This window comes from Stegostoma tigrinum, chromosome 24 (assembly GCF_030684315.1).
Source record: "Stegostoma tigrinum isolate sSteTig4 chromosome 24, sSteTig4.hap1, whole genome shotgun sequence".
Classification (NCBI taxonomy): Eukaryota; Metazoa; Chordata; class Chondrichthyes; order Orectolobiformes; family Stegostomatidae; genus Stegostoma; species Stegostoma tigrinum.
In genome coordinates, this window is record NC_081377.1 from 38,462,315 (window position 1) to 38,479,778 (window position 17,464).

The 17,464-nt window shown below is 40.0% G+C and overlaps 1 protein-coding gene across 15 annotated transcripts in view; it reads right to left on the reverse strand.

Annotated features, from left to right (window-relative positions):
* epb41a (erythrocyte membrane protein band 4.1a) overlaps window positions 1-17,464 on the reverse strand; it is a 175,183-nt gene that overhangs the window by 11,440 nt on the left and 146,279 nt on the right. The window contains exons 19-20 of one of the 15 annotated variants that reach the window (XM_048557946.2): window positions 6,995-7,129; window positions 7-6,018 (exon numbers count right to left, since the gene is read on the reverse strand). The exons of 13 other annotated variants lie outside the window; for them this stretch is intronic. In XM_048557946.2, the coding sequence (XP_048413903.1) occupies window positions 5,998-6,018; window positions 6,995-7,129 (156 nt within the window). In that variant the 3' untranslated portion in view covers window positions 7-5,997. Of the gene's footprint in view, window positions 1-6; window positions 6,019-6,926; window positions 7,130-17,464 lie in introns of those variants that run through there. One more of the 15 variants, XM_048557945.2, reaches the window with a different exon arrangement.

Sequence of the window (17,464 nt, forward strand, 5' to 3'; positions counted from 1 at the left end):
GGCAGTCAGCAGGAAAGAGTGGGAGGGAGAAAAAGGAAGATAAAGTAATAAACGCAGTTATAGATACCAGAAAGTGATTAGTTCCATAACAACATCAACTTGTATTAAAACAGGGCCTTTAATATCATAAAAAGCCCCAAAACACTTCACAGGACCGTTATCATACAAAGTTTGACATCAAACTATACAAGGAGATATGAAGTGAGATGTTTAAAAACTTGGTCAAAGAGGTACGTTTAAGGAGCACGTTAAAGGAGCAGAGAGAAATAAAAGGAGTAGTAGTATTGGAAAAGAGTCTTAGGACTCAAATAGGACCTCAGCAGCTGAAGACAGCCAACAATGGTGAAGCAATAACAGAGACATTCAAGGAGTCAGAATGAGCAGAGTTCAGATATCTTAAGGGTGGTTATTGCAATTTTAAGGGTTAAATCATAACACTGAAACAAGACACGCTTTTCATTTGCTTCCCTTCTCTTGAAAAGGCTTGGTTGCATGATGCAACTTGCTCATTGGAACAGAATGTCACAAAAAAAGCAATGAAATGTGAACAGTTTTTGATTAGCATAAATGAGCAGATTCCAGAGTTTAAACAGGTATCATTTGTGATTCAGCAGATGCCTTCAAAGATGCAATAAAGCTACAGAGTAATTGTAAAACTGAAAAGTGTAACATTTGGTTTTGGAATAAATAGCTATTTCAATTCATGCTCCCTGGAAGGTCCTTAATCTTCTTCAAAATAAATTTTTTAAAAGGATCAAAAACAGATAGATGAACTAGACAGAATTATTGAAGCTTCAGTATCCCTTTCTGAATTTTCAGGCTTATTTGATGGAGACACTATCCATCTATATTGTTGACTCTTTTTACTGAAGGTCCTTTTTTAAAAATCAGTTGGTTGAAAGTATTTTGTTCATTGGCGCTACTATTTGCTGGCAAAGAGATACTGCAGCTTGAAAGAACATTCATATAACAGGCAGGCATGCTGTGAAAGGGGCCAAATTACAAACCTGCAGAAAGCAATATAAAGTGCATTTTTGCTTTATGCTGGGTAAACATACACCACAACAATGGGGTTTAAAATACTTGGGTGCCCATCAATTTTATTTTGGGACATCTACAAAAGGTCAATATCTCAAACCTCTATTGATTACAGTGTAGGTACTATAACACTAAATGTTGGCACTTATTGGACTCTTATTTCAAAAATCACACATATACACCTAACTTTTAAATTTATAGAGCACAAAGTACAAGTAGCCTCCTAGTCTAGTTTCTAGAATTACTATAGTTACAACTGTTTTGAGGTTAGCTGCGCATAATAGAAGTCATCTTGAAATGATCGTTCTGAAACAAAATACGCTATAGGAATGTCAAACAGATCAACAGTAAATATACTTGTCAGAGTCCAACTGATACTACATCTTCAGAACTTTTTTTTAAAAACAGTGATTTTGTTTAAATCACGTCACCAAAATTCAGTAGGAAATGCAATGACTTGGACAAGAAGTTGACCACAGGCGATAATTTTAGAAAATAAATTAAGAATGATTAATTAAAGTATTTTAATATTCTAGAACTAAAGGGTTATCTGATATCCTTCCAGCAGTTGTACAAGTTTTGCATTAATCTGTGAAACAGTGTATTAACAGATCGTATTACAGACAGAATATTGGATTTCATCAAGATAATAAGGACAATTAAGAGATATTGGGATGGTGGGAAAATATGACAGATTGATAATCTGTTTGAATGCTGCAGTCAGCTCAATGGGCTGACTGGCCTATTCCTGCTCCTATTTTCAATATTCCTAAACCTGTTTGGCATTTGTTTCCAGACTAGAATTTAGTCAAAGTGTATATTACAGCAACTTTTAACTTGCTTGCATTAAAATGCCTTGTATCAATTTGGTACAGCATTTCTTTAAAGTTGACTGCAATGGCAATTTTTCAATCAGGCTGACTGCTAAGCGTAGAAGCTTATTAAGTTTTACGTTACGTCATTTAAGAGTGACACAATATAGTATGGAAATCCCAACACTAAAACAAGAACAAATAAGTATCAAAATACATAAAAACTTTAAAGCATTAAGAGGTTAGTCTGAATCAATACTGCATTTATCTGGCTAATCTTGCTCCTCTGACAGTCCTTGTATAATTAAAACAAACCTCAATTGTTTAAATCAACTACACATTTCATGCTTAAAACATTAAAATAAAAGGCCATCTGTAATCAATGACTTTATCTGCCTACAAAAGAACTGTGTTATGCATTGCATAATCAAATTTTGACATTCAGTACTACAGAAGACATGTACATGGGGACGAGTGACTTTATAGTGTTGTACATACTCTCCAAATACTTGACCAAACAACATCTGTTTATGTGTCTAAAAAACTCATCATTCAGATGGACACTGCAATTTCACAAGTATTTTAACCCTTCTAGGTAAAATAAGTGGTAACCTGAGGTCCTTCTGGTGATCATGCGACTTTGAATAATTAATGAAGCTTCAACTGAAGTAAAGGTCTCAAAATGGGATTAAGAGATGCAATGGAGCAAGCTAAAGGTGATGCTACTTGGCAAAACTTTGCCATTAGTTCAAATTCTGTGGTAAAGGAAAACAAACCATTCCAAAGCAAAATAAAGGCTCTCCCTTGACGTACATAGACAGCAGTTTTGCAAAGGTATCTACAAATTGAAAAATGCATTTAATTATGAAAGGTGATGATATTTAAAATATTAGGTCCTCCTGCTCAGAGTGCCTGGCTCAAAACTTGATGCCCTTCTCTGACAGTCAATTATACTAGCAATATAGTTGAGTTATTATGCCCAAATAAAATCATTTAAAAAGGCAGTATATTACAATATAAATTGTTAAAATGCAGTATGCTTAGAACGTACTTGTACATAAATCCACAATGCTAAATAAAACTTTTCTGCATAATAATTCTGCTCAAAGGTTATGTGCAGGTGCTCCTATATATACAAAGTACATGCTTTGTTTAAACATCTTGAACAGCTGCCTAAGTAGGTCAAGACAAGGATACTGTGCCTATTACCTTCATTCAAAGCAAAAACAAATCACTGCTCATTTGTATCTTTACAGCCAAGGTGTCAGCTACAAAGCCATAAAAATTAAACACAAAACTGCACTGCATATAGCACTTAGGAGCACTCACCAGTAACTACTGTAGTTTCAACTGCTGGGTATTGAACATAGTGAAAGTACATAGGAGAAATGCTATAGCAAAATGCTTAGTTAGAAAATTTGTTTGTTACATTTTGTATAAGTTCACCACTGTAATTTAATCCAGACATTAATTTTCAGAAAATGCATACAGGATACTTTCCTCCCTTTAATTTCCATTTGGAATCTCTTCAAGGATCGTAGTTCAAACTATCCTTTTGCAGCAGAAAACAAACATTAGCAGATCAGGCAATTACAAAAACGCTACAGAAATAACTGGTGCGCTCTGATGGACTCTACAACTCATCAATTATACCATTTTTGGAAATGGCCAGTGACAGATATATTTTTACATTCATAAATAATGAACAATTGAGGTGAATTACAACCCTGTCCAAGGTCGTTAGAAATCATTGTATAAACTGAAAGATAAATAATTGCAAGCTATTCAGAGTGTGCACAAAAAGGCACCTTTCATACATAGCAATTTTTCTGTATGAAGTATAATGATTTTCAGCTCACCGTAACAAATCCAATAACTACAGTTTCATTGCAAAACATTTTCAGAAAATATAGACAATGTATCTTTTTAATTACAAGGCCAATTTCAGAATGAGCTGAGTTAAACAGCTATAAATAAAATTTAGTCTTATCCATTTGAAAATCTTGAGGTGCAAACAATCAACAACTATCATTTATTCTATGTTTTAGAATACAATCTCAACTACAGGCAACTTTTGATTGCATCTGGTTAGCAGATAATAATGTTACATAAATTTAACGACCACAAAATAATATAAGAAGACCCACAGAGTTTATTAAAGCAGTCGTCCTATAAATTGCAGGTACATAACCTACAAAAATCCAGAAGATTTCATTGAAAGAATCTGGTACAAACTAACATTTCAGTCTCCCAACATAAACAGGGACTGATTAGGGCAAATCACATCACATATGCTTGGTACTTAAAATGTTCTAACTAGCTACACTGACAGAGGCGAAATCAAAGTATAGCAGATCTGACCTGTACTGAAATGCACTGATATGGCACATAAACAGGTATTGTTCAGCAACAAGTTTAATAAGACATAAGAATTTTGCGAAGCCTCCTCTATAATTCTTATGGTGCTCACTGTTGAGATATTAGGCCAGAAATCTTTAATAATACTAGAGGAAGCAAACACTTTGGCTTTGGATTACTAGCACTACAAAAGTCTTCTTTAGAGATTGCAATCAAGCACTTATAAAATTATAGTTCAAAAGATTCAATTAAGATTTAGCAAGTATGTGCCAAAAAGATTAGTTTTATTTACTTCATGAGAGAAAGGTACAGATGATTTAATAGAACTATAACCCAAATGCTCAACTTTATTTACTGAGGTTTTATTTTTTGTAAGAGGTTATCTCAATTAACAAGAATGAACACTATCTAACATTCTAAAAGTTCCAACAAACTGATGTTTGTGTTATCATTAAAACTATTTTAAATACAGCTAAGTACAATCATTTAGGATGCTTGGTAAATAACACAAATTTTTCACTTGCAAGACGTGTACCTTGTATTCTCATACATCCTCATTTTTCTATACTTCATTTACCGCCTGTTTTGTGTCACTTTACACTCTGGGGCAACTTTTTTTTAAATTTAAAAACAGTAGTGAGAGAATGGAACTTCTGTACTCGCACATTAACTGTACAGTAGTTTAGCACTGCTCAAAAGATTCTGGTTAAACAGTCAATAAAAATTGATAGTCTGTAAACAATTTGACTGGTGGAAGTGCACACTGTTTTCTTCAAGATTTAAATCTGTGCTTTATCATCTGGCTATATGTATTTACAATCGACTTAACATAAAATACTCTTTAGTCATTATGATTAAACTGCGGTCACTTCAAAAATTTCTATCTTGAAATAAAAAGCATATATATTTCTACAGAATGGTCTTTCTCATTGAGACATCAACAAGACTGCACACTTCAATCTAAATCAATTTGACGTGAAGGTGTGAACAAACCAACTAACCCCAACATGCTTCAATGGTCTCACCAAACATATGGAATGCCACTCAACGGTCCTTCTCTCAACTTGTTACTGAATTACAACCAAAACAACTGAAGCTAATGTAGAAAATTCGTACAATAAACTGTTCAAAGAATGTACAGCAATACTTAACGTTTATTTTAAACGTTACAGTCTACATAAGCTTAGTGTCTAAACTAGACTACTCAACTTTATATCCAAGGTTTTCAATCTGCTATAAATTTGCTCCACCAATCAACTGATTCTATCAGCATCCTAAACTTTCAGAGAAAATCTGTTGATACAAATAATCCAAATAAGTTTTCCAGGGTGAAATGACCACCACGAAAAGGTACAATAGTGACAAAAATATCCATAAGCAAAAGAAAATGCTAATCATACGATTTTCTTCCTCACAACTAAACATAAAACAAAATTGTAGTAACATATTATCACTTAATTTTGGACAAAATAGCTTGATTATTTGTTTAAAAAAGGTTTTCTCTGAAGATTTAAGTGGTCATTGGAACAACCTGATTAATTTATAACTTTAACTTATTCCAGCAGTATATTGGTTTTATAATATTTATATATTTTTCATAAATGGCCATAACACTGCACGGTTACACCATACCGATTTGGCAACAGGAACACATAGTAAACAAAGCTGAAACAATCAGCACAATTCAAAAGAAAACAATAAGCCTGCAATTGGGTTTTCATGATGTGTTTATTTTTCTTACATACGTAAAAGTGAAATCCAGGCACATACAAAGTTCCACTGAAAGGGTTTAATTGTATGTTGTCTCATTCTGAAAGATAAAGCATATTGCAAACTTACTCTAAATTAATGTAGTTGGGTCCGGAAAACTGCTTATCTGAAATATTTGTTACAAGAATTGCATGGTACCATTCTGAAACACGCATCTATAAACCTTGACAATGTCTTTGCAAATTATTTATGTACTACCATCTGAAGTCAACAGGATACAACTAAAAGGTGCAAACTACATATTAATGTAATAATCTGATTATTTCTCAATGATTAATAGAAGAGAAAAATAAAGTTTTGAGAAAATAGGAGTTGTTAATATCCCAATAGTGGATTTTATGATGTTATTAGCCAGTCTCGGGCGTACTTTAATTGATCAAACTCTGGATAAGCTTCTTGACCATAAGATTCAGTCTAAATATTCAAAATTCAAATCAAATGTGCAAATACAAATTGCTAAAAACTTTTTTCTGGAAATAAATTATTATTACAGTGATCTCTTACAACCAAGGCACAAAATATTTTAAAAAGATGTACTTTGTTGTCTAACTCTCTTTTATTACCCCAAAATGTAGATCTCCTCAAACTATTTTTGCTTTTCTCCTCAGTTCCAAACATCCTTAATGCAATCTACACTCCAGATTTCAATGAATCTAATGAACGTTGGATTGATGAATCCACCACCACTGAAACATTTGTTAATGCGGAAGACCAGTGGGGCAGGACGGGTGGGCACTTACAAGGAATACTTATCATAGAGATTTGTGTAGTTCTCTCTTCCAGTGATAAACTTGTAGACTAATAAGCCAGAGGTCCAGGCTAATGTGTTGGGAGATGGATTCAAATTCCACCATGGTAGTTTAAAATTCAAATTCAATCAATCAATCAATAAATCAATAAATCTGGAACATAAAGCTAGCTTTTAATAGCAAAGACTATAATAACTATCATCAGATATTGCAAAAATCCATCTGGTGCACTATTGTCCTTTAGGGAGAGGAATCTGCCAAGCTTACCTGGTCTGGCCTACATGTATGTCCAGACCCACAGCAATATGGTTGACTTTCAACTTTGAAATGGCTAAGTAAGCCATTCGCGTCAAGCGAAAAGGGATAGGTAATAAATGTTAGTTCAGCCAGCAACATCCACATCTCAAAAGAATAAAGGAAGAAAATTAAACATTGCTTATAAAATGTTTTCACATCAAGAGTCTTTTAACATTTATTTATTGTCTGAAATACAAACCTAATGACAACAATTTTCTTTTCCTTTCACAATCACAGTAACATGCACAGGCTAACAGTATTCTGCTATTTGATGATACTCCTTGAATATTAATGCAGATCAATTGGGTGAACTACTTCTACAACTTATTCAGCTTCACAAGTTGTGGAATACGTTTTATAGATGCTACATGTCAGTTAAATTCTGCAAGACAACAAGGAAATTCAGAACTTGGAAGATTAAAATTCAGAACTATCAAACAGAAAATGCTGGAGAAACTCAGCAGGTCTGGCAACATCAATGGTGAGAAAGTAGAGGTAATGTTTTGGGCAAGAGATAATGGGAACTGCAGATGCTGGAAAATCCAAGATAACAAAATGTGGGGCTGGATGAACACAGCAGGCCAAGCAGCATCTCAGGAGCACAAAAGCTGATGTTTCGGGCCTAGACTCTTCATCAGAAAAGGGGGATGGGGGAGAGGATTCTGAAATAAATAGGGAGAGGGAGGCAGACTGAAGATGGATAGAGAAGATAGGTGGAGAGGAGAGGATGGGTGGGGAGGTAGGGAGGGGATAGTCAATCCGGGGAGGATGGACAGGTCAAGGGGGCGGGATGAGGTCAGTAGGTAGGAAATGGAGGTGCAGCTTGAGGTGGGAGGAGGGGATAGGTGAGAAGAACAACAGGCTAGGGAGGCGAGGATGAGCTGGGCTGGTTTTGGGATGCAGTGGGGGAAGGGGAGATTTTGAAGCTGGTGAAATCCACATTGATACCATTGGACTGCAGGGTTCCCAAGTGGAATGAGTTGCTGTTCATGCAACCTTCGGGTGGCATCGTTATGGCACTGGAGGCGGCCCAGGATTGACGTGTTGTCTAAGGAATGGGAGGGGGAGTTGAAATGGTTCGCGACTGGGAGGTGCAATTGTTTACTGCGAAACAAGTGTAGGTATTCTGCAAAGCAGTCCCCAAGCCTCCGCTTGGTTTCCCCAATGTAGAGGACGCCACACCGTGTACAGCGGATGCAGTATACCACATTGGCGGATGTGCAGGTGAACATCTGCTTGATGTGGAAAGTCATCTTGGGACCTGGGATGGGGGTGAGAGAGGTGTAGCACTTCCTACGGTTGCAGGGGAAAGTGCCGTGTGTGGTGAGGTTGGAGGGGGGTGTGGAGCGGACAAGGGAGTCGCAGAGAGAGTGGTCTCTTCGGAAGGCAGACAAGGGTAGGGTTGGAAAAATGTCTTTAGCAGTGGGTTCGGATTGTAGATGGCGGAAGTATCGGAGGATGATGTGTTGTATCCGGACGTTATAAAATGTTTTCAAGTCAAGAGTCTTTTAACATACATTTATTGTCTGAAATACAAACCTAATGACAACAATTTTCTTTTCCTTTCACTATCACAGTAACATGCACAGGCTAACAGTATTCTGCTATTTGATGATGGGTGGAGTGGTATGTGAGGACTAGGGGCATTCTCTTTTGGCGGTTATTGCGAGGGTGGGGTGTGAGGGAGGAGGTGCAGGAAATGTGGGAGACATGGTCGAGGGCATTCTCGACCATTGTTGGGGGGGTGGGGGAGGTTGCGGCCCTTGAAGAATGAGGACATCTGGGGTGTGCAGGAGTGGAATGCCTCATCCTGGGAGCAGATGTGGTGGAGGCGAAGGAATTGGGAATAGGGAATGGAATTTTTGCAGGAAGGTGGGTAGGAGGAGGTGTATTCCAGGTAGCTGTGGGAGTTGGTGGGCTTGAAATGGACATCGGTTTGTAGGTGGTTGCCTGAGACGGCAGCAGAAAGGTCCAGGAAGGTAAGGGATGTGTTGGAGATGGTCCAGGTGAACTTGAGGTTGGGGTGGAAGGTGTTGGTGAAATGGATGAACTGTTCGAGCTTCTCTTAGCAGCATGAGGCAGTGCCAATACAGTCATCCATGTAACAGAGGAAGAGGTGGGGTTTGGGCCAATGTAGGTGCGAAAGAGGGACTGTTCCACATAACCTACAAAGAGGCAGGCATAGCTTGATAGCTTGGGTCCACGCAGGTACCCATGGCCGCCCCCTCAGTCTGTAGGAAGTGGGAGGAATCGAAAGAGAAGTTGTTGAGGGTGAGGACGAGTTTGGCTAGGCGGATAAGGGTGTCAGGGGAGGGGGACTGGTCGGGTCTGTGGGACAGGAAGAAGCCGAGGGCCTTAAGGCCATCTGCGTGGGGAATGCAGGTGTATAGGGACTGGGCGTCCATGGTGAAAATGAGGTGTTGGGGCCTGGGGAATTGGAAGTTCCGGACGGCGTGAGTGGTGTCACGTATGTAGGTAGGGAGTTCCTGGACCAAGGGGCAGATAGGTGGAGATGAGTTCGGTGGGGCAGCAGCAGGTAGAGACAAGAGGTCAACCAGGGCAGGCGGGTTTGTGGATTTTGGGAAGGAGATAGAAGCGGGCAGTGCAGGGTTGGGAAGGAGATAGAAGCGGGCAGTGCAGGGTTGGGGAACCTACACTGGCCCAAAACCCCATCTCTCTGCCTCCGCCAGAACTGCTCCCAGGATGAGGCATTCCACTCCCGCACATCCCAGATGTCCTCATTCTTCAAGGGCCACAACTCCCACCCCCCACCGCACGCAGTGGTCGAGAACGCCCTCGACCATGTCTCCCGCATTTCCTGCGCCTCATACCTCACACCCCGCCTTCGCAATAACCGCCAAAAGAATCCCCCCAGTCCTCACATCCCACCCCACCAACTTCCGGCTACAACGCAACATCCTCCGACACTTCCGCCATCTACAATCCGACCCCACCACTAAAGACATTTTTCCAACCCCTCCCTTGTCTGCCTTCTGGAGAGACCACTCTCTCCACGACTCCCTTGTCCACTCCACACTTCTCTCCAACCCCACCACACCCGACACTTTCCCCTGCAGCCACAGGGAGGGCTACACCTGCCCCCACACCACCTCCCTCACCCCAATCCCAGGCCCCAAGATGGCTTTCCACATCAAGCAGATGTTCACCTGCACATCCGCCAATATGGTATACTGCATCCGCTGTACATGGTGTGGCATCCTCTACATTGGGGAAACCAAGCGGAGGCTTGGGGACCGCTTTGCAGAACACCTATGCTTGGTTCGCAGTAAACAACTGCACCTCCCAGTCGCGAACCATTTCAACTCCCCCTCCCATTCCTTAGACGACATGTCCATCCTGGGCCTCCTGCAATGCCGTAATGATGCCACCCGTAGGTTGAAGGAACAGCAACTCATATTCTGCCTGGGAACCCTGCAGTCCAATGGTATCAATGTGTATTTCACCAGCTTCAAAATCTCCCCTCCCCCAATGCATCCCAAAACCAGCCAGCTTGGCCCCGCCTCCCTAACCTGTTCTTCCTCTCACCTATCCCCTCCTCCCACCTCAAGCTGCACCTCCATTTCCTACCAACTGACTTCACCCCCCCCCCCCCACCCCCGTGACTGTCCATCCTCCCTGGACTGACCTATCCCCTCCCTACCTCCCCACCCGTACTCTCCTCTCCACCTATCTTCTCCTCTATCCATCTTCAGTCTGCCTCCCCCTCTCTCCCTATTTATTTCAGAATCCTCTCCCCAACCCCCTTTTCTGATGAAGGGCCTAGGCCCAAAACGTCAGGTTTTGTGGATGCTGCTTGACCTGCTGAGTTCATCCAGCCCCACACTTCGTTATCTTTAATGTGTTGGGTCTAGTTTCCCTTCCTCAAAACTAGTAGTAGCAAGAATACATGGTATAAATGCTGAAGGCGGTGGATGGGGGTGTTAAACAAGTTAGTGATAGATGGAGATGGAACCCAGAGGGGCAGAAAGACAGGCAGGCAAAGGAAAGGATAATGATAAGCCAGGGAAAAAGAAAGCTGCTTATGGGAACCATAAGTGGGTGAAAATTGGTTGGCTTTGAATTGTCACCAACTTAAGGTCGCCATTAGCAGCCTTTCTTTCTCCCTGGTTTATCATGATCCATTCCTTGTCTGCCTAACTCCTTCTCTCCCTCTCTCTATCGAGGCTCTATCTCAGTTACTCCCACCCCAACCTCTGGAGTCAGCATATGTATTGCCTTTTCCTAGCTACTATTAGTTCTGTAGTAGGGTCACTAGACCTGAAACACTCACTTAGTTTTCCCTCTGATGCTGCCAGATTTTTTGAGTTTTCTCAGCAAGTTATGGTTTTGTTCCAGATTTCCAGCATCCACAGTTCTTTGTTCTGGATGTGAGTTTGCTCGCTGAGCTGGAAGGTTTGTTTTCAGACGTTTCGTCACCATTCTAGGTAACATCATCAGTGAGCCTCCGACGAAGCGCTGGTGTTATGTCCCGCTTTCTATTTATCTGACATCAGGGTAGCTCACAAACCCACCAACACACTAAAACAGCAGCTCATGAATTAAAAGACACTATACAGACAACAAGCAAAACGAACGTCATCTACATAATACCTTGCAAGAACTGTGACAAACACTACATTGGACAAACAGGCAGAAGGCTAGCTACCAGGATACATGAACATCAACTAGCCACAACATGACCCACGACAGGACACCACTTTGATTGGGACAACACATCCATCCTAGGACAAGCCAAACAGAGACACGCACAAGAATTCCTAGAAGGATGGCATTCCAACCGGAACTCCATCAACAAACACATTGGCTCCAAATCAATCTACCATCCCCTGAGAAAAAGAACAGGAAATGACATCACCAACCCAAGGAAACCTAAACAGATAAATGGAAAGTGGGATACAACACCAGCGCTTCGTCGGAGGCTCACTGATGATGTTACCTAGAATGGGGACGAAATGTCTGAAAACTAACCTTCCAGCTCAGCGAGCAAGCTCACATCCAGAACCTCAACCTGAGCTACAAATCTTCTCAAAACGCGACAGTTCTTTGTTTCATTACAAAGAAATCTTAAGTTTGGCAGCTCGGTGGTCCTCTACTCCTCAGTGTTATTTAATTGACAGTGCATTATTAACTTTGAAGATCAAGTATCCAAGAATCTCAACGTAATAAATAACATTCTGATCCACTGTCTGATACAGGATACTTCTAATATGAAGCACTCTTTGGTAGATATTTCTGTGCTAAGAAGTGACCAACACACTCTCCTTATACATTACACCTTGCTATATTGTTTGCTCCTACTTCAACAACACTGCCTCCAGCTCTCCCACTATTGCATTCCAACTCAATTTTTGAACATATGGTAACTTAACCTGAAGCACAACCACAGTTGCTGAACACTTCATACTTCCAAAGTTCTTCTAATTACAGCAGTTGTTGCACAAAAGAGTGATTTTCTTCTGGTCTACCTACAGATATGCTTAGTAGGGAAGTCAACTAATTTCTTCTCCAACTTCTTCAAAAGAATCTTATTTATATCACACAAACAAGTGAATAAAATCTGGTGAACTCGACAGCACAAATTGAGAAAGTCAAGCCTTAAGCACGATCTTAACTCTTTCTTGCAGTTAGCATGCCCTCATGAAGTATAATTTGACACAGACTGCTTAATTACAAGTTATAGTTTGAAGTATTCTGCACTAGGTATGATCAATTAAGCTAAAATAACATGTAACTTTTTTATTTATGAATAAAGAGCAACTTCCTCAAATCATTTTTTTAAATTGTACTTGAACCAACTTTTCATCTTACATTCCCTCCCTAACAGGAATGTCATGTACCTCTAGCACATGGACTGCAGCTGTTGAAGGCGGCAGCTCACCACTGTCTTCTCAAGAGCAACTGGGACAGGCAATAAATGACAACCCAGCCAGTGATGCCCATGTCTCATGAATGAATTAAAAACATGAATCAGTCCTTATGTATTCTAAATCTTGCACTTAACCCACGTTCTGCTCTATTCCACTCTAAAGCGCAAATGTCTACATCATTTTGAACACAACCATAGAAAATTCACCAAGTAGAAATAAAAAGCACATATTCCAGAGCACCCCATAGAAGTACAGTTATGAGCATGCTCCTTTAAGGTTCATAACTCATGTATGAGCAAGGTGTACTCGAAGTCAATACCAACACTGTCAACATCTTTGGGGTTACCACTGAATAGGAACTGAATTGGACCAGCCATATTAAGTAGCAGCTACATGAACAGGTCAGACGCCAAGAATTCTGCAGCAAGTAAATTACTTCCTAACACCCTGATGCTTATCCACCATATACAAAGCACAAGATAGGAATACGTTTGAACACTCTTCACCTGTCTGGATGAATACAGCTCCAACAACACTCGAAGCTCAACACCATCCAGGACAACATATCCTGCTTGATTGGCACTTGATTCACCATTTTAAGAATTCACGCCCTCTACCAATGATGCACATTGGCAACAGTGTATACCATCTACAAAATGCACTATAGCAATTGATTAAAGGCTCGTTCAACAGCATCTTCCAAATCTGACTTCTGTGACCCAGACGGACAAAGACAGCAAATGAATAGGAACACTACTACCTAGAAACTACATACCATCTTGATTTGGAATTATAACACAGCTTTTATCATTATCACTGAGTCACTTGAACTCCTTTCCTAACAGCACTGCGGGTGTATCAACATCACATGGACTGCAGCACCTCATGGTGGCAGCTCACTACTACCTTTAGAAGCGAAATTAGGAATAAACAATAAATGCTGGCATAGCCAGTCAGGGTACATCCTGTGAGGGACTGAAAATAAAGGCTGAGTTAGGCTAAAAATATCTTGCTTAAAACCACATCTTTCAATACCAAGCACGTTAATAAAGTTAACAAATTGTGCAGCTGGATGGACACAGCAGGCCAAGCAGCTTGACCAGAAGATGTTGCTTGGCCTGCTGTGTTCATCCAGCTCCACACTTTGTTATCTCGGATTGTCCAGCATCTACAGTTCCCTTTAAGTCTCACCCATGTTAATAAAGTTAATTTTCTTTGGGAACCACACAAAACGTACCAACACAGTTTAGTAAAGGAAGAATGTAATTTACAATAGTAGTCACATTCAATTAACAGCATTGTATGTTTCAAGCTTATTATTTACTTTGGGTTGCAGATTGAATTTAAATTCTTATTGAGATCCTAAATTGACAATTTGTTCGTACTTTGTTATATCACAGAGATGAATGAAAGAAATCTATTTATCAGATATAAAATTCTAATTCACCATCTCTCAAAACCAACCATCAAGAGTATAACCAAGTAGAAATATTTTGGAAAATTAAGGCTGCACACTTACAATATCATGCATCCTCCACACAACCGTTATCCACTTTCATCCTCTCCTCCCAAATAATCAACAATCACCCAATCTCATCACTATCAGTCAAACAACCCTCTCAGGCAGTAAGCAATTTGCAGTTATGTATATTTGACGTGGTAAAAGCTAAGGGTCTTCTCAAGAGTAATATCAAACAAAATTCTTCCTGATTTCAGTCCTGAACGATGTCATTCTTAGACTGTTACTCCTAGTTCTGGATTTCCCCAGCATCGGGAATATTCTTCCCTCATCTAGACTGTCCAGTCCTATCAGGATTTTATACGTTTCTAATGACATTCCCCCCGCATTCTTCTAAATTTCAATAAGTACAAGCCCAGACAATCCACTCTTTCTGGTGAACCTTCGCTGGATTCTCTCAACAGCAATAATGTCCTTCCTCGGACTAGGAGACCAAAGCTACACACAATACTCAAGCTGTGGCCTCACCAGGGCCCTGTATAGCTGCAGCAAGACATCTGTACTCAAATCCTCTAGCTATGAAGGCCAGCTTTTCTCACCGCTTGCTGCGCGTGCATGTTAACCTTTAGTCACTGTTCCACCATGGAACCCAGGTCTCGTTGCACCTCATCTTTTTCCTAAATCGCCATCATTTAGATAATAATGTGTTTCTAATTTTACGAAAGTGAAAAACCTTATATTTGTCTGCATTATATTGCATTTACCAAGTATTTGCCCACTCATCAGCCTGTCTAAGTCACCGTGCAGCCTCTTAGAATTCCTCCTCACAGAGCACACTTCCGCCCGGCTTAGTGTTGTCTGCAAATTGAGACATTGCATTTGATTTCTTCATCCAAGTCATTAATCTATATTGTTAACAGCTGGGGTCCCAGCATTGAACCCTGTGTTACCCCACTCATGACTGCCTGCTACTCTGAAAAGGACATGTTTATTCCAACATTCTGCATCCTGTCTAACCAGTTCTCTATCCATGTCAGTATAATACCTCTGTTGCCATAAGCATTAATTGTGCTTACTAATCTCGTATGTGGGACCTTGTCAAAAGACTGTTCAAAGTCCAGATACACAACATTCACTTATTCACTCTCGTCCACAGCACTGGTCACATCCTCAAAAAGTTCCAGACTTGTCAAGCATGATTTCCCTTTAGTGAATCTATGCAGACTTGGACTGATCAGGTCACTGCTTTCCAAATGCTTCCAGCATTTTTCGCATCATCAATGTCTAAGTAACAAGCCTACAATTCCCTGTTTTCTCTCTCCCATCTTTTTTAAAAGATGGGGTTACCTTAGCTACCCTCCAGTCCACAGGAACTCTTCCAGAGTCTATAGAATGCTTTAACATGATCACCAAATGTCTACTATTTCTAGGCCTACTTCCTTAAATATTCTAGGATGCAGAGCATCAGGCCCTGGACACTTATCAGGGTTTAGCCCCACCAATTTCCCCAATACTATTTCCTGACTAATAAAGTATTTCCTTCAGTTCCTCCTTCACGCTTGACCCTCTTATCCCTAGAATTTCTGGAACATTATTTGTTTATGACTCCAATCAGCGGAGAGTTTGCCCCCCGACAGCCATCGATGCCAGCTTTCCTAGGGGTCCTGAATGCCACTCAGTTGAATGCAGCCTTGATGTCAAGGGCTGTCACTTTCACCTCACCCCTGGAATTCAACTCTTTTGTTCATGTTTGGAGCAAGGCTGTAACGAGGTCAGGAGTTGAGTGGCCCTGATGGAACCTAAACTGGGCGTCAGTGAGCCAGTTCTTGCTGAGCAGGTGCTGCTTGATAGTATTGTTGGTGACACCTTCCATCACTTTACTGATGTTTGAGAGTAGACAGATGGGGCGGTAACTGGCTGGGCTGGACTTATCCTGCTTGTTACGTACAGGAAATACCGGAGCAAGTTTCCACCTTTTGTTCCTGATTTACAGCATCTGCAGATATTTTGGTTTTTATTTAGAACGATTGCCAGAATATTTTCAGGGCCAATAGCCTTTGCAGAATCCAGTGTCTCCAACCATTTCTTGATATTACATGGAGTGACCTGAATTGGCTGAAGGCTGGTATCTGTAATGCTATGATCACTGGACAATGTGGAGATGGATCATTTACTTAGTGCTTCTGGCTGAAGACTGCTACGAATGATCAGCCTTATCTTTTGTACTCTTGTGTTGGACTCTTCCATCATTGAGGATGGGGCTATTTTTAGAGCCTCCTCCTCCAGTGTGTTGTTTAACTGTCCACTACCATTCATGATGGGATGTGGCAAGATTGCAGGACACAGATCTGATCCTTTTTTGTGGGCTTGTTTAGTTCTGTCTAATGCTTGCTGCTTCTGCTTTTTGGCATGTAACTAGTCCTGTTGGCTAGCTTCACCAGGTTGATGTCTCATTTTTAGGTATGTCTGGTGAGCCTTTGAAGCAGAATCCAGAGTAAAGTTACATTTGTGTGTATTTGGCAGAAAATGCGTAATCATTTGTAAACAAAATGAAATTCTATATTTTAAATAACTCCATAATCAAAAAGTAAAAAGGAATGCTCCTGAAATAAAATAAATATTCTTGTCTCTGTGCACACACCTATCTACAATTACAATGGGAACATCCCGCAAAACATTTCAAAAATATCCTTTTCACTTGAATACATGTTTTACACCTTTTTCTACGTGTAAACTGTAGCATCATCTGGAAATATCAATGTAATACAATACTGATACAGTAATACTTCAATAAATAATTTCAGGATTACTAGCATTCTAAAGCAGCAATTTAAAGAGTTTTTTGTATATGTTTGATTAAATGCAGTCAGAGCAATGAATTTACACAGGATTATGAGAATATTTGGCTGTTCACCTGCCCTTCTCAATTAACTAAAGCTGAACAAAATGACTTTTCTGTAAATACTAAATAAGATTTTAAGTTTGACTGTTTACAGCATAGCACCATTTTAACATAAATGTATACAGTATATAAAACTAAACTATCCATTTAAAAACAAGAATGATGAAATACGTATGACTGACACAGATTGA